The 23,702-nt window shown below is 37.2% G+C and overlaps 1 protein-coding gene across 1 annotated transcript in view; it reads right to left on the bottom strand.

Annotated features, from left to right (window-relative positions):
• IFT57 (intraflagellar transport 57) overlaps positions 1–23,702 on the bottom strand; it is a 69,603-nt gene that overhangs the window by 13,455 nt on the left and 32,446 nt on the right. The window contains exon 6 of the mRNA XM_068982309.1: positions 17,340–17,462. Within this exon, the coding sequence (XP_068838410.1) occupies positions 17,340–17,462 (123 nt within the window). The remainder of the gene's footprint in view (positions 1–17,339; positions 17,463–23,702) is intronic.

Below are 23,702 nucleotides of genomic sequence, written 5' to 3' on the forward strand. Positions count from 1 at the left end.
GAATGAGAAAACTAATAATGATAGAGAATATCATTTCTTTAGACTTTCCTTCTATTTTACAAATCCTTTCATACAAAATCTTGTGTGTAGTTTGGTCACTGTGAGGTAGATGGCAAAGGTATTGTTGAAACTATAATCCTCCTCCCTGTTCCAAATTCTTGAGTACCAAATTATATATCTCCCTTTTTCAGAAACTGGAGAACTGTGATAACATCTCTGCAGATGGTGATTCATAGTATACCATAAAATCAAAATGTATGAGATCTAGTTACAAAAGTTAAGGTGACTGGAAGACTACAGATCTTTGGGTTTTACTTCAACAGAACAACACCTGAACAATTTCCTTTGCATACACAGAGACATTTTGTTTTTTCCCAACTTAGTGCTTAAAGCGCCTCTCTGAAATAGCAGGGAAAAGTGAGTCTGAAACATGAGCTAGGGATGGCAAATGGAACTTTTATCTGTGTATAAGTTCTACTAATTTACAACTTGTGAAATGTCAAATTCTCAGTTTTTTTTTTCCACCCAAGTTTGAGCTTCTTTATGTGTGGAAAGGCACTGTGCCAAAGACTCTTGATATAGAAAAGCTGAGGAAGGCACCTTCGTGTGTACTGGGATGGTTTTCTTACAGGCTCAGGAAAAGTCCCTGCCAGGGCACCGCTGACTGATCTATGGGCGCCTTTCGCTCCAGCCCCCAAGGGCAGGGGCAGGGTCCCAAGGCCCTGATGTCTTGAACTGCTTTCCATCACAGAATGTTACTTCTGCTGTATGTCCCACCTTTTCCCTCTATTCTTATTGTTCCTCCCTCAATTCTGTTATGAATAATTAGTGATGGAATCTTCATTCATTGTTCTGTTTTTGTAGTTTTATTTTAATGAATATAAAACCATTTACAACAGCTTTTACGGGTTCCCTCCATGAAAAGTGCCTAACCCATTTTTTCTTTTTAAACCTTTGTTTCAACTCTGAATTCATTTTCTCTGGGAATTTTAAAAAATCAGTCTGGGGAGGAAATCCTATGTACCACATCCATTCTGAGATCTTTTTAAGCCTAATAATAGCAAATTCAATGTTAATATTCAAGGAATGCGTTATATGTGTCAGGCACTATGTTAAACATTGTTTCTAAAATCATCACATATGATTCTCTTAAAAACTTCATGAGGATATTGAGATGTGGCTGCTTCAAAGTAGGCTGCCCAAGCTCACACAGGCAAATTGGGTAGAGCCTAAACCTGCAAAGACCAGCAAAGGATATCACGTCATTTCTCTGATGAAATGCAATAAAGCATAACTAAAAATTTTATGGGGTGATGGTAAAAGGAGTCTTTAGTTTTACTTCTAATATTTGAATTTTTATAAGAATGTATTTACACATCAATAGTATAATGAAAAAATATGAAACATTTTAGGATAAACATATGTAATTAAAAACTTTTTCACAAAGAAACAGCCACACCTACATGCTTTACCTGTGTGTCTCGTTTTGTTTTTGGCCATGCCGCATGGCCTGTGGGAGCTTAGTTCCGTCAGGGATTGACTCTGCGCCCTCAGCAGTGGAAGCTGGGCAACCAGGGAATTCCTATACCTATATGGCATTATCAGTGAGTTTTCTCAAACACGTAAGTAAGAAATAACAACAAACTTATGTGAACTCTACCAGAAAATAGAAGAAAAAGGGATAGCAACTGCCAACTTGCTTTATAAGAACTTCAGAACATCACACGAAAACCTGACAAAGATATTTAAAAAACAAGAAAAAAAAATACAGATCAGTACCTTTTGTAGGGATATAAAAACCTAACAGCCAACAGAATCCAGTAACATACAAAAAGACAATATAACATAATTAAGGTACATTAATTCCAAAATGCAAGGTTAAATACTCAATAAACCATTATAACATGAGAGAAAACAAGAAGAGATAAACCAAATGGTCATTTCAATAGATGAATAAAGAAAAATATCACTTGAAAAAATTTAACATCCATTCATAATAACAACTCAAGAAACTAGGAACAAAAAAGAAAGTTCCTTAACCCATCTTATGATATTTATAAAAGTCATAAAGCTAACATCATCCTTAATGGTAAAACTGAAATAGTTAAAGCTTTCTCCTTACTAATGCCACGTATATCCAACATAGACTAGGATTCTTAATCAGTATATTTCAGACAAGACAAAGGAAATAAAAGGGATAAGGCTTATAAAGAAAGAAATAAGATGGATGTTATTTGCAGATAATATAATTGTATATACAGAAAATGCAAAAGTCTATAGGCCTACAGTTAGAATGAATAAGTGAGTTTAGCAAGTTTGCTGGAGATGTGTATAAATACACACATACACAGATAAATGTATTTTTAAATAGCAGAAACAAATAAACAGAAAATAAAATGTAAGAGATAATACTGAAACAAACAGACCAATGAAATAAAACAGAATGTCCAGTTACAGACCCACAAAAACATGTTCTCTTTTTATGACAAAGCAGAACACTGGTAAAAAGAAAATTTTTGAAAATAAATTGGGTCAATTGCATAAACATATGAAAACCAAATAAATCTTGAGTTCTGCCTTACACCCTCACACTATATATAAGAATAAATGTTAGATGGACTGCAGATCTCAATGAAAAAGGTAAAACAATACAGCATCAAGAGGAAAACAGGAGATTATCTTTGTTAACACTGGGAAGCAAAGATTCTTAAACCTAGATTTAAATAAAGATTATTGAAACAAAGATTAAAACACAAATATCAGCCATATTCCACTCTCTCCAAAACAGATCATTTTGTGTATATTACAATTAAGCCATTTTATCACAGTACACCCATAAGAATGAAAAGAGAGCCAAAAGGTAGATATTTACAATACATATTAATATATCTGACAAAGGACTCATGTCCAGGGTATTTAAAAAAAACTTCTTTAAATCAAAAGAAAAAGCAGGTAACCCAATAGCAAAAGACAAAAGGGAATACACAATTGCCAAATAAACATATGGAAACAGGCACAACTTCATCAGGCATCAGGAAAAAGCAAATTAAAATGACAATGAGACATCACAAGAAACCCACCATGATTATTAAAATAAAAAAGACTAAAACTATACTAAATGCTGAAGAAAATGGGGAGAAACTGGAACTTTCAGACAAGGCAGGAAGAGTATAAATTTGTATAATTACTTTCAAAAATGATCAGTATCTGGCAGGGTCTGCTAAAGGTGAACATACGCAGACACTATGACCCAGCAATTCCACTCTTAGTAGAAACTGTAAGAGAAATGTGTACTTATGTTTCCCAAATGACGTATTCAAGAATTTTCAAATCAGCGTTATGTATGTAAGTCACAAACTATAAACAACTCACATAAGCCAGATGTGGGTTACCCTGGCAGGGCATGAGCTTGGGTTAGGCAGCTCTGTACTGAAGGAGCTGATAGCTGGAGGTTGTCTGCAGACAGCACTCTCTGAAGTTGGGCAGCAAGGCCTTGCTTGGAAGGGGACCTGGACAACTCATTTGTGTTTTAGCCAGAGGGAGACAGACCTAGTTATTAAAATGATAACTGTCGTTGCAGTCATACAGAAATAGGGCCAAGGGTGAGCTGCGGTCCCAAAGTGATCAGTCTCAAGATTTCGCTCTGGAATACTGATGTTCCTGTGACATGTTTAATATCCCATCCACAGTCAACGACAAAATTCTCTGGTAATCTGATAGCAGGAAATCAGGTTAAATGAAAGAGGCAGAGAAGACAGCTTGATAGAAGGAGCTGCATATGGCTAAGTTCACTGTAGCAAATATTTTTGGAATAGGTCAATAATTTATCATACTCTCTGCAAGGATATGAGTAGCATATTTCCCTCCTCCACCCAGAACACTCCCCACTCTAATGACGGAACATTATCTGTATTCTCGCTTTTTGTCACTCTGCACAAGCAGTTTTGCAATCGCTTCTTCCTGTCCTAATTGTTACATTAATTTTCAGCTTCATCACTGCTCACATTTTTGTGTATGTGAGTGAGAGAGAAAAAGAGAGAGACTGTGCATTAAATTAAATAACTTTTTCATGAGATTAAATTACTTCCTTAATGAAAAATGCCCACCAGGTTGCAGGATAATTGCAGAATGTGGTTGCTTTGAATTTTTAAATGGGAGATTTTTCTTTAATTGTCAGCAGCTTAAAGTCTTTTTGGAGTGGAAGCAGGATTTTTCTTTCTAAGTGTTCAAAGAACTAACCATATGACTTAGGAAGAGTTCAGTATGTATGTTCGGTGTATGCTATATGTTGCAGGGGGTGTGGGAATCATGCTAGAAATATGTATTTCCTCGGGAAAGTTCTTGCTTCCTAGACATTCCTCTTGTACAGAAAAATAAGACGTGCATATAAAGGGTAAGCAAAGGCTATCATAACAATCACTGGGATCCTCACATCTGACTGTAATTGAACTGAAAGTAGAGATCCATAATCTCTCCATAAAATACCTTGTTAGTTAAAAAATAACATTTCTAATGTGTGCTCAGAGATTATCTATACTGATTACCATCTGCTACTAAGCATTTTCATATGTTGACTCCATCTTATTATTCATGCTTTCTCTATCCACAACCCTTGTAAAAGTCCAAATCTTCTGAGTGAGGGCTTCCAAATTTTAGTTAGAGTCATGAGCCTTGAGAAGAGATTTGGCAAGGCAGAGAAAAGGGCTCTTCTGAAAATGCAGGAACACTCTCAGGCTGACTCAAAATGTCATTTTTTCACATGACGCTGAGGAATCATGGTGGAGGGTCAGAAGGGATGACCTTGCCAGTCCCTCTCAACCTCAAGAATTAATCATCAAAACTTTGATCTCATACTGATACTCAAAAAACAAAAATGGAAGTCATCTACATATTTGAAGAACTAAAAAACATAAATCGTTACCATGGCATAAAGAAACAACCACATACAATGGGATAAAGACTATGGGGTAACAATCTGTACAAATGTTAAGAAATTTGTAATAAAACATTCTGATGGTTTAGAGAACTGCTCTATTGATTGGAAAAATGAGGCAAGGCAATTACAAAGTGCATTTCATAGAGAGGTCCATATGATAAATGGTTTCTGCTTCAATTCATATTTTATATTAAGTAATTAAAAGGAAACATGAAATTATACTTTGCAATAATGAAATATTTAGGCAGTCTAGAAATTTCAGTTATAATCAATGTGTATTAACTCCACGCTCTCAATCACAAATGTCTACCTGAGGTATATCTGCCATGAGGCATGAATCACTTTCCTCTACAGCATTTACATAACATGTAATCTTTATTGGTTATTTCCTTAAAAATCTACCACTGTTGATGTTCTTTAGTTAGAGCTGATTGTAATCTCTAAAGCAAAAACTATTCCAACTTGTGATAAATGAAACCTTTCCGGATCCAATTGAAACATTTATCACACTCAGGGTAAATAGGAAGGAAAGCATCTTCAACCAAGTTTAAACACAGAATATCCTGAACACTCAGCGCTGACAAGAAGCAGCTAAAAATCATTTCCAGGTGCCTAAGGATGGCTGGATTTTCCTTCGCCCCTTTGTAGTATTTTCAAATGCGTAATTATGCCTAGTATACTTTCCTACAACCCCGCCCATGATCCACAAGCTACAAAGAAAAGAAAAAAAAATACAGCTGACCTTGAGAATGCAACTTAAAGTCCACTAAATGACACCATTTTTTAAAAACAATACAAAAGTCCAAAACAGTACTCTTTCGTGCAGTCTCCCTTAAAGAAAGTGTGCCTGTAAAAGTCCGTCAGTGAATATTTCCTCTCATTCTCTGAGACAACCTGCAGTTGAGTAATCACACCGGCTGCTCTAAAAATGTATGTGTGTCTAGTTAATTTAGGCAGTTTATTTTGATAGCATTCACCTCTTTTTGATTATAGCAGGTGTTTCAAGGATAAATTTGCTGAAAATTGTATTTTGTTTAAACAACAGCAGCGTGTACATTTATGGCCTTACTATATTAAAAAGCATTTATTGTCTGGCAGCAATAGACACAATTACAAACCTTTGTGACAGTAATTGGAGCTATTACTCCTGCATGGAGCCTCACGGAGATCAACTTACTGCCACCTGTATTTACATGTGCTACTGGTAACTGCAAAATCTGGTGCCTTATTTTTTAAAACTTTTGTGAATATTTTTCAACAAAAGGTCTACCAGAAAATCTGTAAGAATTACAACTGTAGTTTCTCCATTATTCAAATAACAGGCAGAATCCCATCTTCTTACTAATATGTATGTAAAATGTATTCCTGTATCACAGCCCACAGACTGTTCAAGATGGATTTAGAAAACGCAGAGGAATCAGAGATCAAACTACCAACATCCTGGATCATAGAAAAAGCAAGAGAATTCCAGAAAAACATCAATTTCTGCTTCATTCATTGATTACACTAAAAATTTGACTGTGTGGATCACAACAAATGGTGGGAAATTCTTAAAGAGATGGGAATACCAGGCCACCTGACCTGCCCCCTGAGAAATATGTATGCAGGTCAAGAAGCAACAGTCAGAACTGGACATGGGACAACGGACTGGCTCCAAATTGGGAGAGGAGTACGTCAAGGCTGTATACTGTAACCCTGCTTATTTAACGTATATGCAGAGTACATCATGTGAAATGCTGGGCTGGATGAAGCACAAGCTGGAATCACGATTTCCAGGAGAAATATCAATAACCTCAGATATGCAGATGACACCGTCCTTATGGCAGAAAGCAAAGAGGAACTGAGGAGCCTCTTGATGAAAGTGAAAGAGGGGAGTGAAAAAGTTGACTTAAAACTAAACATTCAAAAAACTAATATGATGGCATCCAGTACCATCACTTCAAGGCAAACAGATGGGGAAACAATGTAAACAGTGACAGACTTTGCTTTCTTGGGCTCCAAAATCACTGCAGATGGTGGCTGCGGCCATGAAATTAAAAGACGCTTACTCCTTGGAAGAAAAGCTATGACCAACCTAGACAGCATATTAAAAAGCAGAGACATTACATTGCTGACAAATGTCTGTATAGTTAAAGCTATGGTTTTTCTAGTAGTCATGTATGGATGTGAGAGTTGGACCATAGAGCTAAGTGCCAAAGAATTGATGCTTTTCAACTGTGGTGCAGGAGAAAACTCTTCAGAGTCCCTTAGACTGCAAGGAGATCAAACTGGTCAATCCTAAAGGAAATCAGCCTGGAATATTCATTGGAAGGACTGATGCTGAAGCTGAAACTCCAATACTTTGGCCACCTGATGCGAAGAACTGACTCCTTATGCTGGGAAAAGACCCTGATGCTGGGAAAGATTGAAGGCAGGAGAAGGGGCCGACAGAGGATGAGATGGTTGGATGGCATCACCAACTTGATGGACGTGAGCTTGAACAAGCTCCAGGAGCTTTTGATAGATAGGGAAGCCTGGCATTATGCAGTCCAAGGGGTCGCAGAGTCAGACATGACTGAGTGACTGAACTGGACTGAGCAGAGCCCACAAAATATATAATATATTTTTGCTCATGTCTACAAGGATCCTTTCTGAATGTTGAGCTTTAAGCCAACTTTTTCACTCTCTTTCACTTTCACCAAGAGGTTCTTTAGTTCTTCACTTTCTGCCATAAGGGTGGTGTCATCTGCATATCTGAGGTTATTGAGATTTCTCCCAGCAATCTTGATTCCAGCTTGTGCTTCCTCCAGCGCAGCGTTTCTCATGATGCACTCTGCATATAAGTTAAATAAGCAGGGTGACAATATACACCCTTGACGTACTCATTTTCCTATTTGGAACCAGTCTGTTGTTCCATGTCCAGTTCTAACTGTTGCTTCCTGACCTGCATACAGGTTTCTCAAGAGACAGGTTAGTTGTTCTGGTATTCCCATCTCTTTCAGAATTTTCCACAGTTTATTGGCATCCACACAGTCAAAGGCTTTGGCATAGTCAAGAAAGCAGAAATAGATGTTTTTCTGGAACTCTCCTGCTTTTTCCGTGATCCACCGGATGTTAGCAATTTGATCTCTGGTTCCTCTGCCTTTTCTAAAACCAGCTTGAACATCTGGAAGTTCATGGTTCACATATTGCTGAAGCCTGGCTTAGAGAATTTTGAGCATTACTTTACTAATGTGGGAGATGAGTGCAATTGTGCAGTAGTTTGAGCATTCTTTGGCATTGCCTTTCTTTGGGATTGGAATGAAAACTGACCTTTTCCAGTCCTGTGGCCACTGCTGAGTGTTCCAAATTTGCTGGCATATTGAGTGAAGCACTTTCACAATGTCAACTTTCAGGATTTGAAATAGCTCCACTGGAATTCCATCACCTCCAGTAGCTTTGTTCATATGATGCTTCCTAAGGCTCACTTGACTTCACATTCCATGATGTCTGGCTCTACGTGAGTGTGAGTGATCATACCATTGTGATTATCTGGGTCATGAAGATCTTTTTAGTACACTTCTTCTGTGTATTCTTGTCACCTCTTCTTCATATCTTCTGCTTCTGTTAGGTCCATTCCATTCCTGTCCTTTATCGAGCCCATCTTTGCATGAAATGTTCCCTTGGTATCTCTAATTTTCTTGAAGAGATCTCTAGTCTTTCCCATTCTACTGTTTTCCTCTATTTTTTTGCATTGATCACTGGAGAAGGCTTTCTTATCTCTCCTTGCTATTCTTTGGAACTCTGTTTCCAAATGGGTATATCTTTCCTTTTTTCCTTTGTTTTTCGCTTCTCTTTTGACAGCTATTTGTAAGGCTCCTCAGACAGCCATTTTGCTTTTTTGCATTTTTTTTTTTCCTCAGGGATGATCTTGATCCCTGTCTCCTGTACAATGTCATGAACCTCTGTCCATAGTTCATCAGGCACTCTGTCTATCAGATCTAGTCCCTTAAATCTATTTCTCACTTCCACTGTATAGTCATAAGGGATTTGATTTAGGTCATACCTGAATGGTCTAGTGGTTTTCCCTACTTTCTTCAATTTAAGTCTGAATTTGGCAATGAGGAGTTCATGATCTGAGCCACAGTCAGTTCCCGGTCTTGTTTTTGCTGACTGTATAGAGCTTCTCTATCTGCAAAGAATATAATCAATCTGATTTTGGTTTTGATCATCTGATGATGTCCATGTGTAGAGTCTTCTCTTGTGTTGTCAGAAGAGGGTGTTTGCTTTGACCAGTGTGTTCTCTTGGAAGAACTCTATTAGCTTTCGCCCTGCTTCATTCTGTACTCCAAGGCCAAATTTGCCTATTACTCCAGGTGTTTCCTGACTTCCTACTTTTGCATTCCAGTCCCCTATAATGAAAAGCACATCTTTTTTGGGTGTTAGTTCTAGAAGGTCTTGTAGGGCTTCACAGAACCGTTCAACTTCAGTTTCTTCAGTGTTACTGGTCAGGGCATAGACTTGGATTACCGTGATATTGAAAAAGCTGGCTTAAAGCTCAACATTCAGAAAACGAAGATCGTGGCATCCGGTCCCATCACTTCATGGGAAATAGATGGGGAAACAGTGGAAACAGTGTCAGACTTTATTTTTTGGGGCTCCAAAATCACTGCAGATGGCGATTCCAGCCATGAAATTAAAAGACGCTTACTCCTTGGAAGGAAAGTTATGACCAACCTAGACAGCATAGTAAAAAGCAGACATTACTTTGTCAACAAAGGTCCGTCTAGGCTATGGTTTTCCCAGGGGTCATGTATGGAAGTGAGAGTTGGACTATAAAGAAAGCTGAGCACTGAGGAATTGATGCTTTTGAACTGTGGTGCTGGAGAAGACTCTTGAGAGTCCCTTGGACTGCAGGAGATCCAACCAGTCCATTCTGAAGGAGGTCAGCCCTGGGTGTTCATTGGAAGGACTGATGGTGAAGGTGATACTCCAATACTTGGCCACCTGATGAGAAGAGCTGACTCGTTTGAGAAGACCCTGATGCTGGGAAAGATTGAGGGCAGGAGGAGAAGGGGACGACAGAGAATGAGATGGTTGGATGGCATCACTGACTCAATGGATACGAGTTTGGGTGGACTCCAGGTATTGGTGATGGACAGGGAGTCCTGGTGTGCTGCGGTTCATGGGGTCGCAAAGAGTTGGACATGACTGAATGACTGAACTGAACAAGGATCCTATCAATATAGCCTATCCAGCAACCAGAGAACAAGTCTTAAGAAATGCTCTTTATTCCAGAACTGTAATAATTGATAAATCCATATAGGTAAGAAATATTTAGAAAGCTAAATTTTATTAACACTCTTCAACACACTGATGGCAGAAGATCAAAGCAAGTTGATCTTCCACTGCTTTGGAATGGAAAAAATACCCTCTATTGCTTCCTGGTACAGATCTGTCTACAAGAGTAAAAAGAGAAAGCCTAGCATTGTACACTTCTGCAGGATTTGGCTTACAATATGAAGAGACTTAGAAATAATACAGCAATTCTGTGGTTTCTTCAGGTTCATTTAAATGGACTTCCACCTTCTGATTAATGAAGGCCTCTCTATTCCCTTTTAGGTTTTAGCTAGCACAGTGACTGAAGAGCCCAAGGGCTCAAGACTATTGTAATGATTACACCCTTAGCACAAATACTTCCCAAAAGGTTTCTTGTTGTGAATTACCCAAGGCAACACCCGTATGGTTTGTTTACATTAAAACAAAACCCAATTGCTTGGAGTTGAAATTTAAAGTTTAAGGTTCTTTTTACAAGTGCAACCAGACAAAGCTGAACTCTGAAGAACAAGGATGTAAAAAAGCAGTTCAGTGAATGAAAGGCTTGAAATAATTAGAAACACATGCTGCAGTACTACCTAAGCTTTAAGTAAAAAATCATCTCTTTATCTGAATTCCTTGTAATGAACCTGAAGATTTACATAATGACTAAAGACATTTTGGTGGAAAGAAGGGGTACCTAGCCAACTATCTTTTTTTTTTTTTTTTTTGCCAACTATCTTTTAAAGCAACAAAGCAAGAAACATTTAATTATAATTTGGAAAAAAGTCTACTTAAGTCATTAATCAAAATTCTAATTACAATATCCATAGGGCATTAAAGCACGATAGAACATTTGTTCACTGCATTAAATACCTAATATTAAATCATTCTAATATACAATCTTTTTAGGAATAAATACTGCATAATTGAAAAAAAAAGAATCTGTGTAAGGTTTAGTTGAAAACTGATTTCACACTTGGTGCTCTTCCTTATTTGTGAAATAAATATTATTAATGATTACTTGGCTTCTATGTAAAAACCCTTGACTTGAAAAAAATCATTCTCCTGATAAAGATTAATAAGATTGATCATTTTAAGAAGACATTTCCCTTCGATTCAATGACTAAAGTTGAGAAACTGAACATACAAATGGACACCAGATAGCTAGACCATTACTCAGAATAGAATTCTGACCCACATTCTGTGGCCACTACTTCAGGAAGCCAAGCCACGACCTGTGTAGCAAGTGACCAAAATGGTCAGCACTTAATAACTGTCGGCTTCTCCAATTTTTAGCCCCTGCTGCCACCCCATTTCTAATGTAGGACCAATCAGACAAAGCCAAATATCCACCCCTAACCGATCACGAGAGGCCCTGTTTCTAGTGAGCCTGCCTCTAAATTTCCAGTCACATCTGAACATTTGAAGCCTTTCCTTTTTTCTATTATAATTCTTTTAAGTATTCCTGCATGCCTTAAATTCTCTGCCAAATGCAAGTGGTGGTGGCTGATTCCTTGCTATAGCAAGCTCTGAATAAATAGACTTGCTCTCATTTCGGTGGGCTCTGTTTATTTTCATGAAGTCAAATAAAGGCTTGCTTTTTTATAGTAAAAAGAAAACTAAAAAAGAATAACTTTCCTTAAGAAATGGCATTTAAGTATTTCTTTAGCAATCAAAATTAATCAAAACTACACAAAGTGAAATCTATATGAATATGCACTCACATTTTCTATTTTCCCAGAAATAGAGGACATGTAGAATTCTTTGGCATCTCAGCTTCAATCATTTTATTATTTAACCCAACAACTGTCAACTGATTCACTACGGCAAAAACCATCACAATACTGTAATTATCCACCAATTAAAATAAATAAAAATTTTTTAAAGTTTAAAAATTATCATAGAAATTAAAATATTTTGATCAAGTAGGAAATATTATCCTTCAATAATCATCATAAAGTAAGCTGGAGAAGAGCCCCTCACACAGTTAAAAACAGATAACAGCAGTTACAACCCATAGGCTTTTCTGACTGTACATTCTTGCACCAATAAGTAATTATGTAAGATTTCTAATTTCATTTTCTATTTAATCATCATTGGCTTTCTCTTCTCCAAGTTTTCTCTTTCAACTGGATTTTCTTATGCAACAACCACTTGTTCTCTAAAATGACTCACTAGCCAATCCACTTCCAGCTACTGGATTGTGTTCTCAGATCTTATGGTCCTTAGGCTTGCTCATATCCTAACCACTAGCTCTTGTGTGACACTGCCCTGTCATTTCTCCACCCAGATCTTAGACCTCCTGGTTTGATCCCAACCTGCTAAACTTGGCCAAGACATCTCGCTACCTGTGCTTAGCTGGAGAATGACGGTAACCGTCTAGCACTACAGACAGTCATCTAAAGTTATGCTTTATAATTTTTAAGAATATGTGGAAATACTCATGATGAAATGTTAGGTGAAAAAAAGAGGTATAATTTCAACACTATACACAAAAGCACACAGCAACATATATTAAGTGATTCTTCTGGCACCATTCTAAGTGCTTTAGATATGTTAATTCATTTAATACTTTTAATAACTTAAGGTAGGCTTTATAATGAATTCCATTTTACAGACCAGGAAACTGAGGCATAGAGTGGTTAAGTAACCTACCCACAGGGTCCAACCACTAATAAGTGTTATAGAGTCAAGACTATTATTCAAGCATCCTGGATTCAGAATTTGTGCTTTTAAACCAGTGTGCTATATAGCCATTAATTGAATAGGTCAGAACCCAGGTTGGAGGCTCAAATATTGTGTCTGTCACCTACTAGGCAGTGGCAAATAATTTCTCCCTGTTTCAGTTTCCTCATTTGTATTAAAAGGTACCTGCATATCATAGGGCAGTGGAAGGGATTAAATGAGTTAACGTATGTGAAGTGCTAAGAACAGCACGTGGCACAAAGCAAACATTGAACAAATATCATTTACTACTATTATTTTCATCATATTATACATACCTTTACTAGGGAAAAACTAGAAATATTACAAAAATAATATGTATATGAATCCAACTATACCCTATTAAAAAATATAAGGCTGACAGTAATCAATATTCCTTAAATGTTGGAAGCATTAGTGCAGAAATTTTGTAAACTCCTCCTGAACACTGATAAAGACACAAAGAGGGCTATGATAGAACACAGTAATATTACAAACCAATGCTGTAACATAAAAATAATCAATATTCATTAGGCAATAACTATCAGTCAGATACTGTTCTCGGTGCTTTACAACAACTCCACAAGGTGAGTAATATAATTAGTCCCTTTTTAGAGATAAGGAAAAGAGGAACAGAGAGGTACAGTAGCTTGCCCTGGATCACACAGCTAGTTAAGTGGTAGAAATATGAATTTCAGGTGCCCACGGAAGGTGTGTGAGATAGGCTCCATCTTCCCTGGGTCTTTATAACTACCACAGTTCTATTAGGTTTCTGAAACTTTGTTCAATAAAACAGGATTTGATGGTGGGACTAAATGTGTTCTCCCTAGCTTCTAATTCACAGTACACTGCTTGCCTCCTTTCCCCTTGAAATATTATTTCTGTGTTACTTATATAATTAAAAACAAAATTTTATTTTAAAAAGACTCAGAGATTAGGATAATTCTTGAGCAGTTACAGATTTAAATCTAGTCTGAGTATAATCACAGATGTTTGCTCTTAAAGTTTTACATTCCATCCAAGTAGGTGTGTAACAGTTGTGGGCACTTACTATTGGATCTAATAAAGAACAATGGTGGCTTAGTGGCTAAGTCATGTCCAACTCTTGTGACCCCATGGACTGTAGCCTGCCAGGCTCCTCTGTCCATGGGATACTCCAGACAAGAATACTGGAATGGGTTGCCATTTCCTTTTCCAGGGAATCTTCCTGACCCAGGAACTGAACCTGGGTCTCCTGCATTGCAGGCAGATTCTTTTTTGACTGAGCTACCAGAGAAGCCCAATAAAGAACAACAACAACAAAAAAAAACACAGCAGAAAGGAAAGATTAGAGAAATAAAGAGGAAAAAAAGAACAAGGTGTAGAGTTGCAAACTAATAGCTGTAGATAATTTTATTAGGTGGCACCAACATCTACTCTAGCTTAAGTGTCCTCAGACTGTCCTTCTAAGGAACTGACACCCTAGTCTTACACACTTGGCCCTAAATGAAGCATTAACTAGGGCTGAACGACCCAGGATTTGGCTGAATTTATTGACACTCTTGCAGAACTTCTGACTGTGTCTTCAGACATATTATTCCAAGTTGAGGTAGATCTGAGACGGATATACAGCTACTCTAGAAGTAATCACCAGGAGCATTCTCTGTATCTAGCTCTAAAAAGGGAAACAGCTCATACAGTCCATTCAAGCTAGCATATGACAAAATCTTTTATCTTCAGTTGTGGAATGTATTATTTGTAGTTTTGGCAACATATTTATTTTCCCAATTGTAATTTGTTTAAGCTAATATTAAAATTTATTTGCTTTCTTTGGGAACTGGCAATAGTAACAAGTAGTGCCAGAAACAAGGATAAGCTAGCCTTGCAATAAAAACCTGATTACAAGATGACGCATATACAAAATAAAATATTGGCATATGACAGGATCTCATCAAGCATACAGACTATAATATGCAAAAAGAACAGAAAAGAAGATTTACTGTTTTTGCAGTTGGGAAGCATACAAGGAATAAACTGAACTTGTAAGAAAAAAAAGCAAAACAAATGCTTGATCTGGTGCCAAATAAATATGCAACTTTTTTTACTTATACCACCAGGTCATTTTAAAGAAATTTATAATGGTTTTAAATAATGGAAACTCTGCATTACTTATCTCCTACATCTCTATGCTACTTAAAACTTAATCTAACTGTGATCAGTAAAACACATTGATCTGAAAGTAATTAACTTTTCACCACTCCCTCAAACATGAAGTTGAAATCTTTAAGAGGTCCTAAACAGCCTGCAGATGAGTGAAAGGTTATTGTTTTGTCCAAAAGTAAAGGGGAGGTTTTGGTTTAGCCAGGAGTTGAGGAAGAAGGGGATCTACCATGATGCTGGAGTCAACCTCTCCTGATGAAGGAGGATAATGAGTCCGTGAGAAACCACATATATTACCAGATTTCTTCACTTCTGAGACATGAAAAACATTTCTCTATTCATTAGCACCTTATTTTCTCAAATCAATGTATAATTTTATTTTTCTTAAGTGAGCTGAATAAAGAATTGACCTTAAAGCTGCAATTCCCATTTGCTACAGCTGAAATACTTAGGGGAAAAAAAGGGTTTATGAACTAACTACTGGACACAAAGACCAAATTATCTAGAGAAGAATTCAGAAAAAGCAATCAAACATGATTTTACATCACTATCTTTTACCACAAAAATCTAAACTCGAAATGATATTCACATATTCTAAAAAATACCAACCCCCCTAAAAACTTTTTCGAGTACTGCCTGTAACACAGGGATTGTGTAGCTAATCTGACACAGTATATCCTCGTAAGGTCAAGGCTGGTAATGAATGGCATGAGACTCAGTTCAACCCTGAACTAGTTAATTCTTTCCCGATTTTGTAAGAATCCAGGATTTTGATTACTGCTATACTGGTTTATAAAACCGTACAGGTTAGCAGTTACATTTATATTCTCTCATTTTTTATTCAATTACTTCTATTATATAGTGATCAAGACCATTCGTGTGGTCCTATTATTATCCTATCAAACATCCTATTGTGAGATGTTTGATTTCAAGAGTTTACTTACCTTGAAAGTAAACAAATTAAACTTGCTTCCTTATGGAACTAAAATGTGCTTGAGAGCTCCCAACTACACAGTTATTTTAACACGTTCTAACTACAGTCACAATAGTAGTGATCTTTAATTTTATGAAGAGAATTTGTTCTGACAAAACTATAAAAATGAGAAATTACATTTTTTAAAAAAATTACATTTTTGCAAATTATGACTTTCAGCAGAGATCAAATCAGGAAAGAAATTCTTATTAATATATATTTATATATGAGATATATAAACAGGAATTTATCCCCGATGTATTCAAATAATAACTGTCCTCCATAATGACTGGGTAAACATATGGTAAAGAGAGTGCAGGATTTGCCTATCTACTCTAGAGAAAGCTTGTTCCACAGCTGTTCACAGTCTCGGAAGACCTCTGAGGTCCTTATTTTAAGACTGTCCTAGGAATGGACTGGCCCTAGGCCAAGTCTTACCTTCTCCAGGATTCAACTCTACAAGCCCAAATCCAGACAATCTAGTACGAATTAGCTTCCCAGAAAATGAGAACAGCAGTCTTTGCAAGGCTTCTACTTTGGAGATAGACACACAACCACATTTGCAGAATGACAAGTTTCCCTGGAACCTTGTTCCATAATTCTGGAGCTTGTCTCAAGTTCCAAAGATGAAAATCCTTTCGTTCTTTTTTATTTTTTTTAACCTAGATGTCCCTCTAGCTCTTTTTAGAGATTACTATATAGTATTGTCTAGTATATAGTATTGTCTAAAGAATAGGATTGTCTAGTCACTTATTAGCTTATTCTGAAGTTTTTACTCATAAATTGTAGGTAAAAAAGCAGAAACTTTATTAAATGGGCTGGTTCATTTGGCCTAATCTCCAAATATTTTTTGCATATGATTTCTTGATGATTTTGTTAATATTTAACTTTTAGTCACATGTACTGAATAGATTATGTAAGGTAACTTCCAGGATGTCTTGTTTTGCCATCCAGCAGAGATCTAAAATCACTTTTAACTCTACTCAATATATAGTCATAGAATTCCAATTTCATTCACTATTCACCTAGACAAAATATGACTGCCAAGAAAATATATCAAAATATATCGAGAAAATACACCTTACTCCCAGGGAAATGTGATATATTCCAAATCAGTTTAAAGATATATTCCTTGATTTGTGGACCATATAATGTTATATATTCATTCAACAACAGTTTACTAAATCTCTACTAAAATAAAACACTGGAAACTGAATCCCTTCTGAAATCATTTGTATAAGCGGGAGTACCCTTGATCCTAAATGGCCATATAAAAATCTATCTGACCAAAATGTGTTCTCTCTTCTATACCTTATTGTCAGTCCTGATCGTGACTTTCAGTTGTGGTAGTACACGTTCTACTTCCAGACTCCATTCCGCAGCATCTGTTGTAGATTCCAAAATATCTTCTTGTTTGGCAGACTCGTTCATATCCTAAGAAAGGAAAGATATCACAGGATTGAGAGTTTATAAAAAGAAATGGTAAAATTTTGAGGCATTTTAGCAGCACTGCACAATTTATATCAAGCACGGTAGTGTTAAAATTATAGCAGCAGCAGAAATTCTTTTCTGTCCTCCTATCCATGTTGAAAGACGATAATGCACCAAGCGGGTAGAATAGCAAAATAAGTATTTAGAATTATAAAGAAGCAAATTTGTGATGTAACTATTGTTTTTTTTATAAAGAATAAGGCTTCTGAGATATCAGAGTGAACTCAATAGGAATACTGTCAAATGGACAAGCCATTTAGGTATGTTAATAACAGCTAAGAAGATACAAACACTCACATGTTTGGTAAGAAAACACTGTCTTAGATTGAACTCACTGTACTGAAATACAAACCCCAAATCTGAGAAACAAAAAAGATAAAATTCCAGAAGCAAAGGGCACTTCATTTACAAATTTTGTATTTATAAGGTGATATTTTGGTTAGGTTAAACCATAATAAAGCTTAAAAATGTGATTTAATGCAGACCTATTTGAACTCAAATAGGGTTAACTTTCTGCATTTGATTTCTGCTGTTGAGTAATAAGATCAATTCATGCCTGTTTTCAAATCAGAAAAGGAAAACTTTCCCCCCCCCATTTTCCTAGCCCTATACACTTCAGCATTAAGTATGTATGGATCTGAAAACATACAGAACATAAAAATTAATGATTTAAATATAAAGCTTATAGTCAAAGCTATGGTTTTTCCAGTAATCATGTACAGATGTGAGAGTTGGACCATAACGAAGGCTGAGCGCTGACGAATTGATGCTTTCAAATTGTGGTGTTGGAGAAGACTCTTGAGAGTCCCCTGGACAGCAAGGAGATCAAATCAGTCAATGCAAAAGGAAACTAGTTCTGAATATTCATTGGAAGAACTGAAGTTGATGCTCCAACACTTTGGCCACCTGATATGTAGAGCCAACTCACTGGAAAACACCCTGATGCTGGGAAAGACTGAGGGCAGGAGGAGAAGGGGGGACAGAGGATGAGATAGTTGGGTGGCATCACTGACTCAACGGACATGAGTTAGAGCAAACTCCGGGAGATGGTGAACGATGGGGAAGCCTGGCATGCTGCAATTCATGGGGTCAGAAAAAATCGGACATGATTGAGCGACTGAACAACAACAACAAAACATAAAGCTTAATATGTTAATTCTGGTAGTATTTTTCCTTTTATGCTCCCTTGAAAAATTATTTTTAAAGTAAGGAAAAATACTAATGTAGAAAAAAAGAAACTTGAGGGACATAAACAGCCAAATACAATGTATAGACCTTCTATGGATTCTAATTTAAGTAATCTGTAAAAGGATGTTTTTGAGACAATCAGGGAAATTGGAATGTGGAAGAGTATTAGATGATATTAAGGAATTATTATTAATTTTATAGGTATGAAAATAGCATGGTGGATATGTTTTAAAAAAGACTTATAAATTAGAGATAAGTGCTGAAATATTTGGAGAGGGCAATGGCACCCCACTCCAGTACTCTTGCCTGGAAAATCCCACGGACGAAGGAGCCTGGTGGGCTGCAGTCCATGAGGTCGCTAAGAGTCGGACACAACTGAGCGACTTCACTTTCACTTTCTGCTTTCATGCATTGGGGAAAGAAATGGCAACCCACTCCAGTGTTGTTGCCTGGAGAATCCCAGGGACGGGGGAGCCTGGTGGGCTGCCATCTATGGGGTCACACAGAGTCAGACACGACTGAAGCGACTTAGCAGCAGCAGCAGCAGCAGCAGCAGCAGCTGAAATATTTACAAGTGAATTGATGTAATATCTGAAATTTACTTTAAAACACTATGGGGCAAAGAAAAAAAGAGGCAGAGGCTTCAAAGGAAACACAATCAACCAAATGTTAACTGTTAAACTGGCTACTACTGCCTAAGGGTTCATTATCTCATTCTAATTGTGTATATGTTTGATATTTCCCAAAATACAACATTTAAAATAAAAAACTATATAAACAACCTCAAGGTGAAATTACACTCAATGTGAATTTATGTCACTAAAAGATATTTTTATCCAGTCTAACACCAAGTATAAGAATAACCTTATATCGGGATTTGATTTTATGGGGAGCTTGAGGTCTTTAGGGGCTTTGAACTCATTCCTGACTGAGTCTCTAGGGCACTGCTAACACGAGAAAGCCTCTCTTTCTCTCCTACCTCCCAGTTCATATCAGCAAGTTCGAAATAGGCTCAGAGCCTTAAAAGGAGCATATACTGCTTTTTGTTCAGAAATTCTGGGGGCTATACAGTTCTAACCATGCAGTTAGAGGATGGGTAACTAATATATGCTTTTTCATTTCACAATATGTGGTCTGAATTTATTCAGTTACATTCTATTTTTAAAAACCCCAGAAGTATAAAAAAATACAAGGATTACATTAAGAAAAGTAAAATGTGGAAACTCTTAAGTGCAAAATGTTCAAGATCCTATTTGAAACATTAAAGTGCTCATATTGCGCACCTAACATAATGCTATATATCTGTATAAACTGAACCCAAGGTAGCACATAGCATCAAAACTGGGAAGTGGTGGTGTATTCACCAGACATGTGTGAAGTTATATAAGGATGTATGTGATGGCATGAGAAGAGATACTGGATCTCCCAGGGGAAATGTAAAGCCATGGGGAATGTTCTCAGTCATGTAGCTCCACACAGATACTCACTGACATTCATATACTTGCACACTCACTGGCACATCCCAGTTCCCCTCCCTGGCTCTAGGAAGCCCAATTCTGATGAACTCATTGTCTATAACAACCAGGGTGAGGTCTTATGAGGATGAGGCTGAGGGTGGGAGGGTGGATGCACTGCCAGTGGGATTTGAGCCCTGACATCTGGGGCATGTGTATGGTACATACACAGGCTTGCTCCTGCCAGGATTACGAGCCCCCCACGTCCCAACCCTGCAGAGCCAGGCTGAGTCAAAAAGGGACATGTCCTCTGAAGCAGCAGTTTTTCTATGATTCTTAATAGAACATAGGTGGTCTAATCACTGATTTAAAAATCAGTTGCTTTACAGACCCACTGTCTGAGTGAACTGAAATTGGTATTCTTGATGAAATACCCGAGCCATTGCTACCCAAGACCATCCTCTCATCCCCATGCCCCCCTTCCTCCTCTCCTTCCGGGAGGGTGGAGCCCAGAATCACCAAAGCCATCCACATTCCCACTTTCTTCAGGCCTGAACATAGGATTATTCAAGTCATGCATAACATACTTAAAATTTTTACTCAAGGAAGGGCACATTTTTCTGATTTTCACAATGGCGAATGGGTTAGCATTGGCCCTGTCTGAATCAGACTCAGAATCCAAGAGTTAACAGAATATATGGAGACCACACACTACATCAAGATACTCCAGTGCATGAGCCACTATTTATTTTTATACTGGGCCCTTTAGTAAGCTGCATTTACCCTTCTTAGCTTATTATTTGGTTCTGGTAAGCAATGATTTGCTAATTCCTACTCCCAATGTCCTGAAATGATTTAATGTAGTAGCTTGAAAGTTTTCACTTAGTACTGGGCTATAGTTAATATACTGGGGGAAATAACCTAGGTTACTAAATGAAGAAAAGGCAAAAAAAAAAAAAAAAAAGCACATTAGATTTGGTAGAGCAGCATTAATGTATTAAAACTATACAGTCTCTTTCTATTTCCATCTTTGCACATACGTTTCATAACTTTGTTCCTCACTCAAAATTTCCTAATGCCTAATAAGTGGATACATTCACTGAGCAAGCCCTACATATGAAGTATAAATCATTTTAACCACGCCTTGGTGATAATACTTTGAGAAAATCTTTCCTTTCTAATTGTTTCTCTGATAACAAATGGTGTTTTATGTGAAGCTATTAGTAAAGAGAAATAAACTGCTGTTTCCACTTAATCAAAATTTTATATCATCATGACGAAGTCCCTCTCTGAAACAACATTAACTAAGATAAAGGATGCCTCTTGGGAAATTGCATTTCCTAGTTAATGTTGCTGAAGAAACAATTAGAAGCTCAATAATACACAGACTATCCTGAAGTCTCATTTATAATTAATTAATTTACCAGTAAGCTATCTGTTAAGCTTCTATAACATGCAAGGTAAGAATCCAGACACTGTGCTTAGTATGGGATGACAAAAGGATTTAATTCCTGCCTGTAAAGAGTTTATAGCCTATTAGAAAGCATCTGAGGCTAGTTAATGCAGGTAATAATTGGTCCTAAGAAAGAGAAACTGATGAGAACTGACCCTAAGACTGCCAAAAGCTAAGCCATCCCATAATGTAACCTTGATGCATATTACCCAAGGTCAGTTCAAGGATCAAACATGCAATGGTACTAGCCTGCTCAGAATCCTGTTCCAGAAAGTAGTCTCCCCTTTTCCCAGGAAATATGAATGGGATAGTTTAGCCATCTGAAGAAATGCTATGTTCTCTGTGTGTGCATTTATGTACACACACATACACACATAAATATATACAATGAGATGTGGTTTTGGTCTTATGATCATAGAGAGGTAATAAGGAAAGGCCCTGCATATCAGAAAGGGAGATCACATGAGGGTAAATAAAGCCGTTGGATGGGTAGACCCAAGAGTGAAGCTCAAGGCTCAGGCACCCATGAGAACACATTTCTGATAATGGATACCTCAGGTCAGACACCACAGAGAGATCATAAATTCAGACTGGAGCCTGCTGGGAGGACCTAGATCATGAAGGCCTGGGCAGAAACTGGACTCACCGACTTCCAGGTGAAAATGGGAGATGAAGGGAGATTTAGAAGATCCCAACACATAACTAGTAGTGAAACAAGAGCAAGGGGAGGTGCTTAAGCCTGCAACTACCAAGCCCAAATCCCCCTGCCTCTGAGGAAGATCAAACACCACTGTCAGAATGGATTTCAGATACGGGGAATGCTGATACTTACTGGCTATAACTTAATCTTTTTGACATCTCTTATTGTACTATGCTGTAATACAATGATGCCTTAAAAGCGGAGAAATCTGGATATGACTGATCCCACACTAAATGATCCCGGATAACTGTAAGTTTTGCTTTCTAATGTCTGCTTTTAAATCGTCCCTAGAGCTGTGTTTATTATTATGATGCCAGTGATCACCTGTGGCTGTCTTCCTGCTTGTGTGTAGCACCTCTTCCTTCTCCTAAGCTGCTGTGGATTTAGAAACCTAATAACCAACCTTGTTAGAATTTAGGCAAAGTTGGACTTCCCAGGTGGTGCAGTGGTAAAGAATCCACCTGCCAATGCAGGAGACTCAAGAGACAAGGGTTTGACCCCTGGGTCAGGAAGATCCCCTGGAGAAGGAAATGACAACCCACTCTAGTATTCTTGCCTGGGAAATCCCATGGACAGAAGAGCCTGGCAGGCTACAGTCCATGGGGTTACAGAGTTGGACACGACTGAGCAACTGAGCACAAGAGTACAAGAGAAAAAAGTGAGCATTCAGGGATGGAGGGCAGTGAGGTTAGGACTCTTCACAGAAAAATTTTAGATAAAAGTGTTTATTCACTTGGTTGTTCAGCGGTCCTTTTTGAATTCTGCCTCATTTGCCGCATTTCCAAGATAGGCTAGATGGCCAGAAGGCTAATAGAGTATATATAGTATTACTATGAATTAAACAGGGTTTCTCCTAAGGGTACGGGTATCTAGTGCTCTTCTTTCCCATCTATCAATAAAGCTAGAGAAAGGGGTAAATAAGTTATTGATATTTCAATCAGAGTATTCCCTCAAAATCTAATGATTTTAACAAATTATATTTAAGGCAGAGATAAAACCATTCATGTCGCTACAAGTCAATTCTTCTTCATGATTAAAGCAGCACAAAATGTGAATCTAATTCATTATTTTCTTTCCAAATTAGGTTTTACATGATTTAACACTATATTACTGTGAAGAAGAATGTTTAATACCATACAAAAAGTATCTTCAAATTTGCTCTGAATAACCAAATTAAACCCTGGCTAATCTATCGAAAGAAACAGATAGATGGTAGCCTCTGTCTTGAAATATATGAAGTTCACAAAAGTTTTAAGTTCAATTTTAAGACTATCAAAAGAAATTTTATTGAGTTATAATGTGAACCAAGACTTGAACAAATTTTGTTACCATATACCAAAAAAGGTAAAAAGAAAGCTCCCCAAATTAACACAAAATAAATTTAATTT

The sequence above is a fragment of the Capricornis sumatraensis genome, chromosome 1, assembly GCF_032405125.1.
Source record: "Capricornis sumatraensis isolate serow.1 chromosome 1, serow.2, whole genome shotgun sequence".
Classification (NCBI taxonomy): Eukaryota; Metazoa; Chordata; class Mammalia; order Artiodactyla; family Bovidae; genus Capricornis; species Capricornis sumatraensis.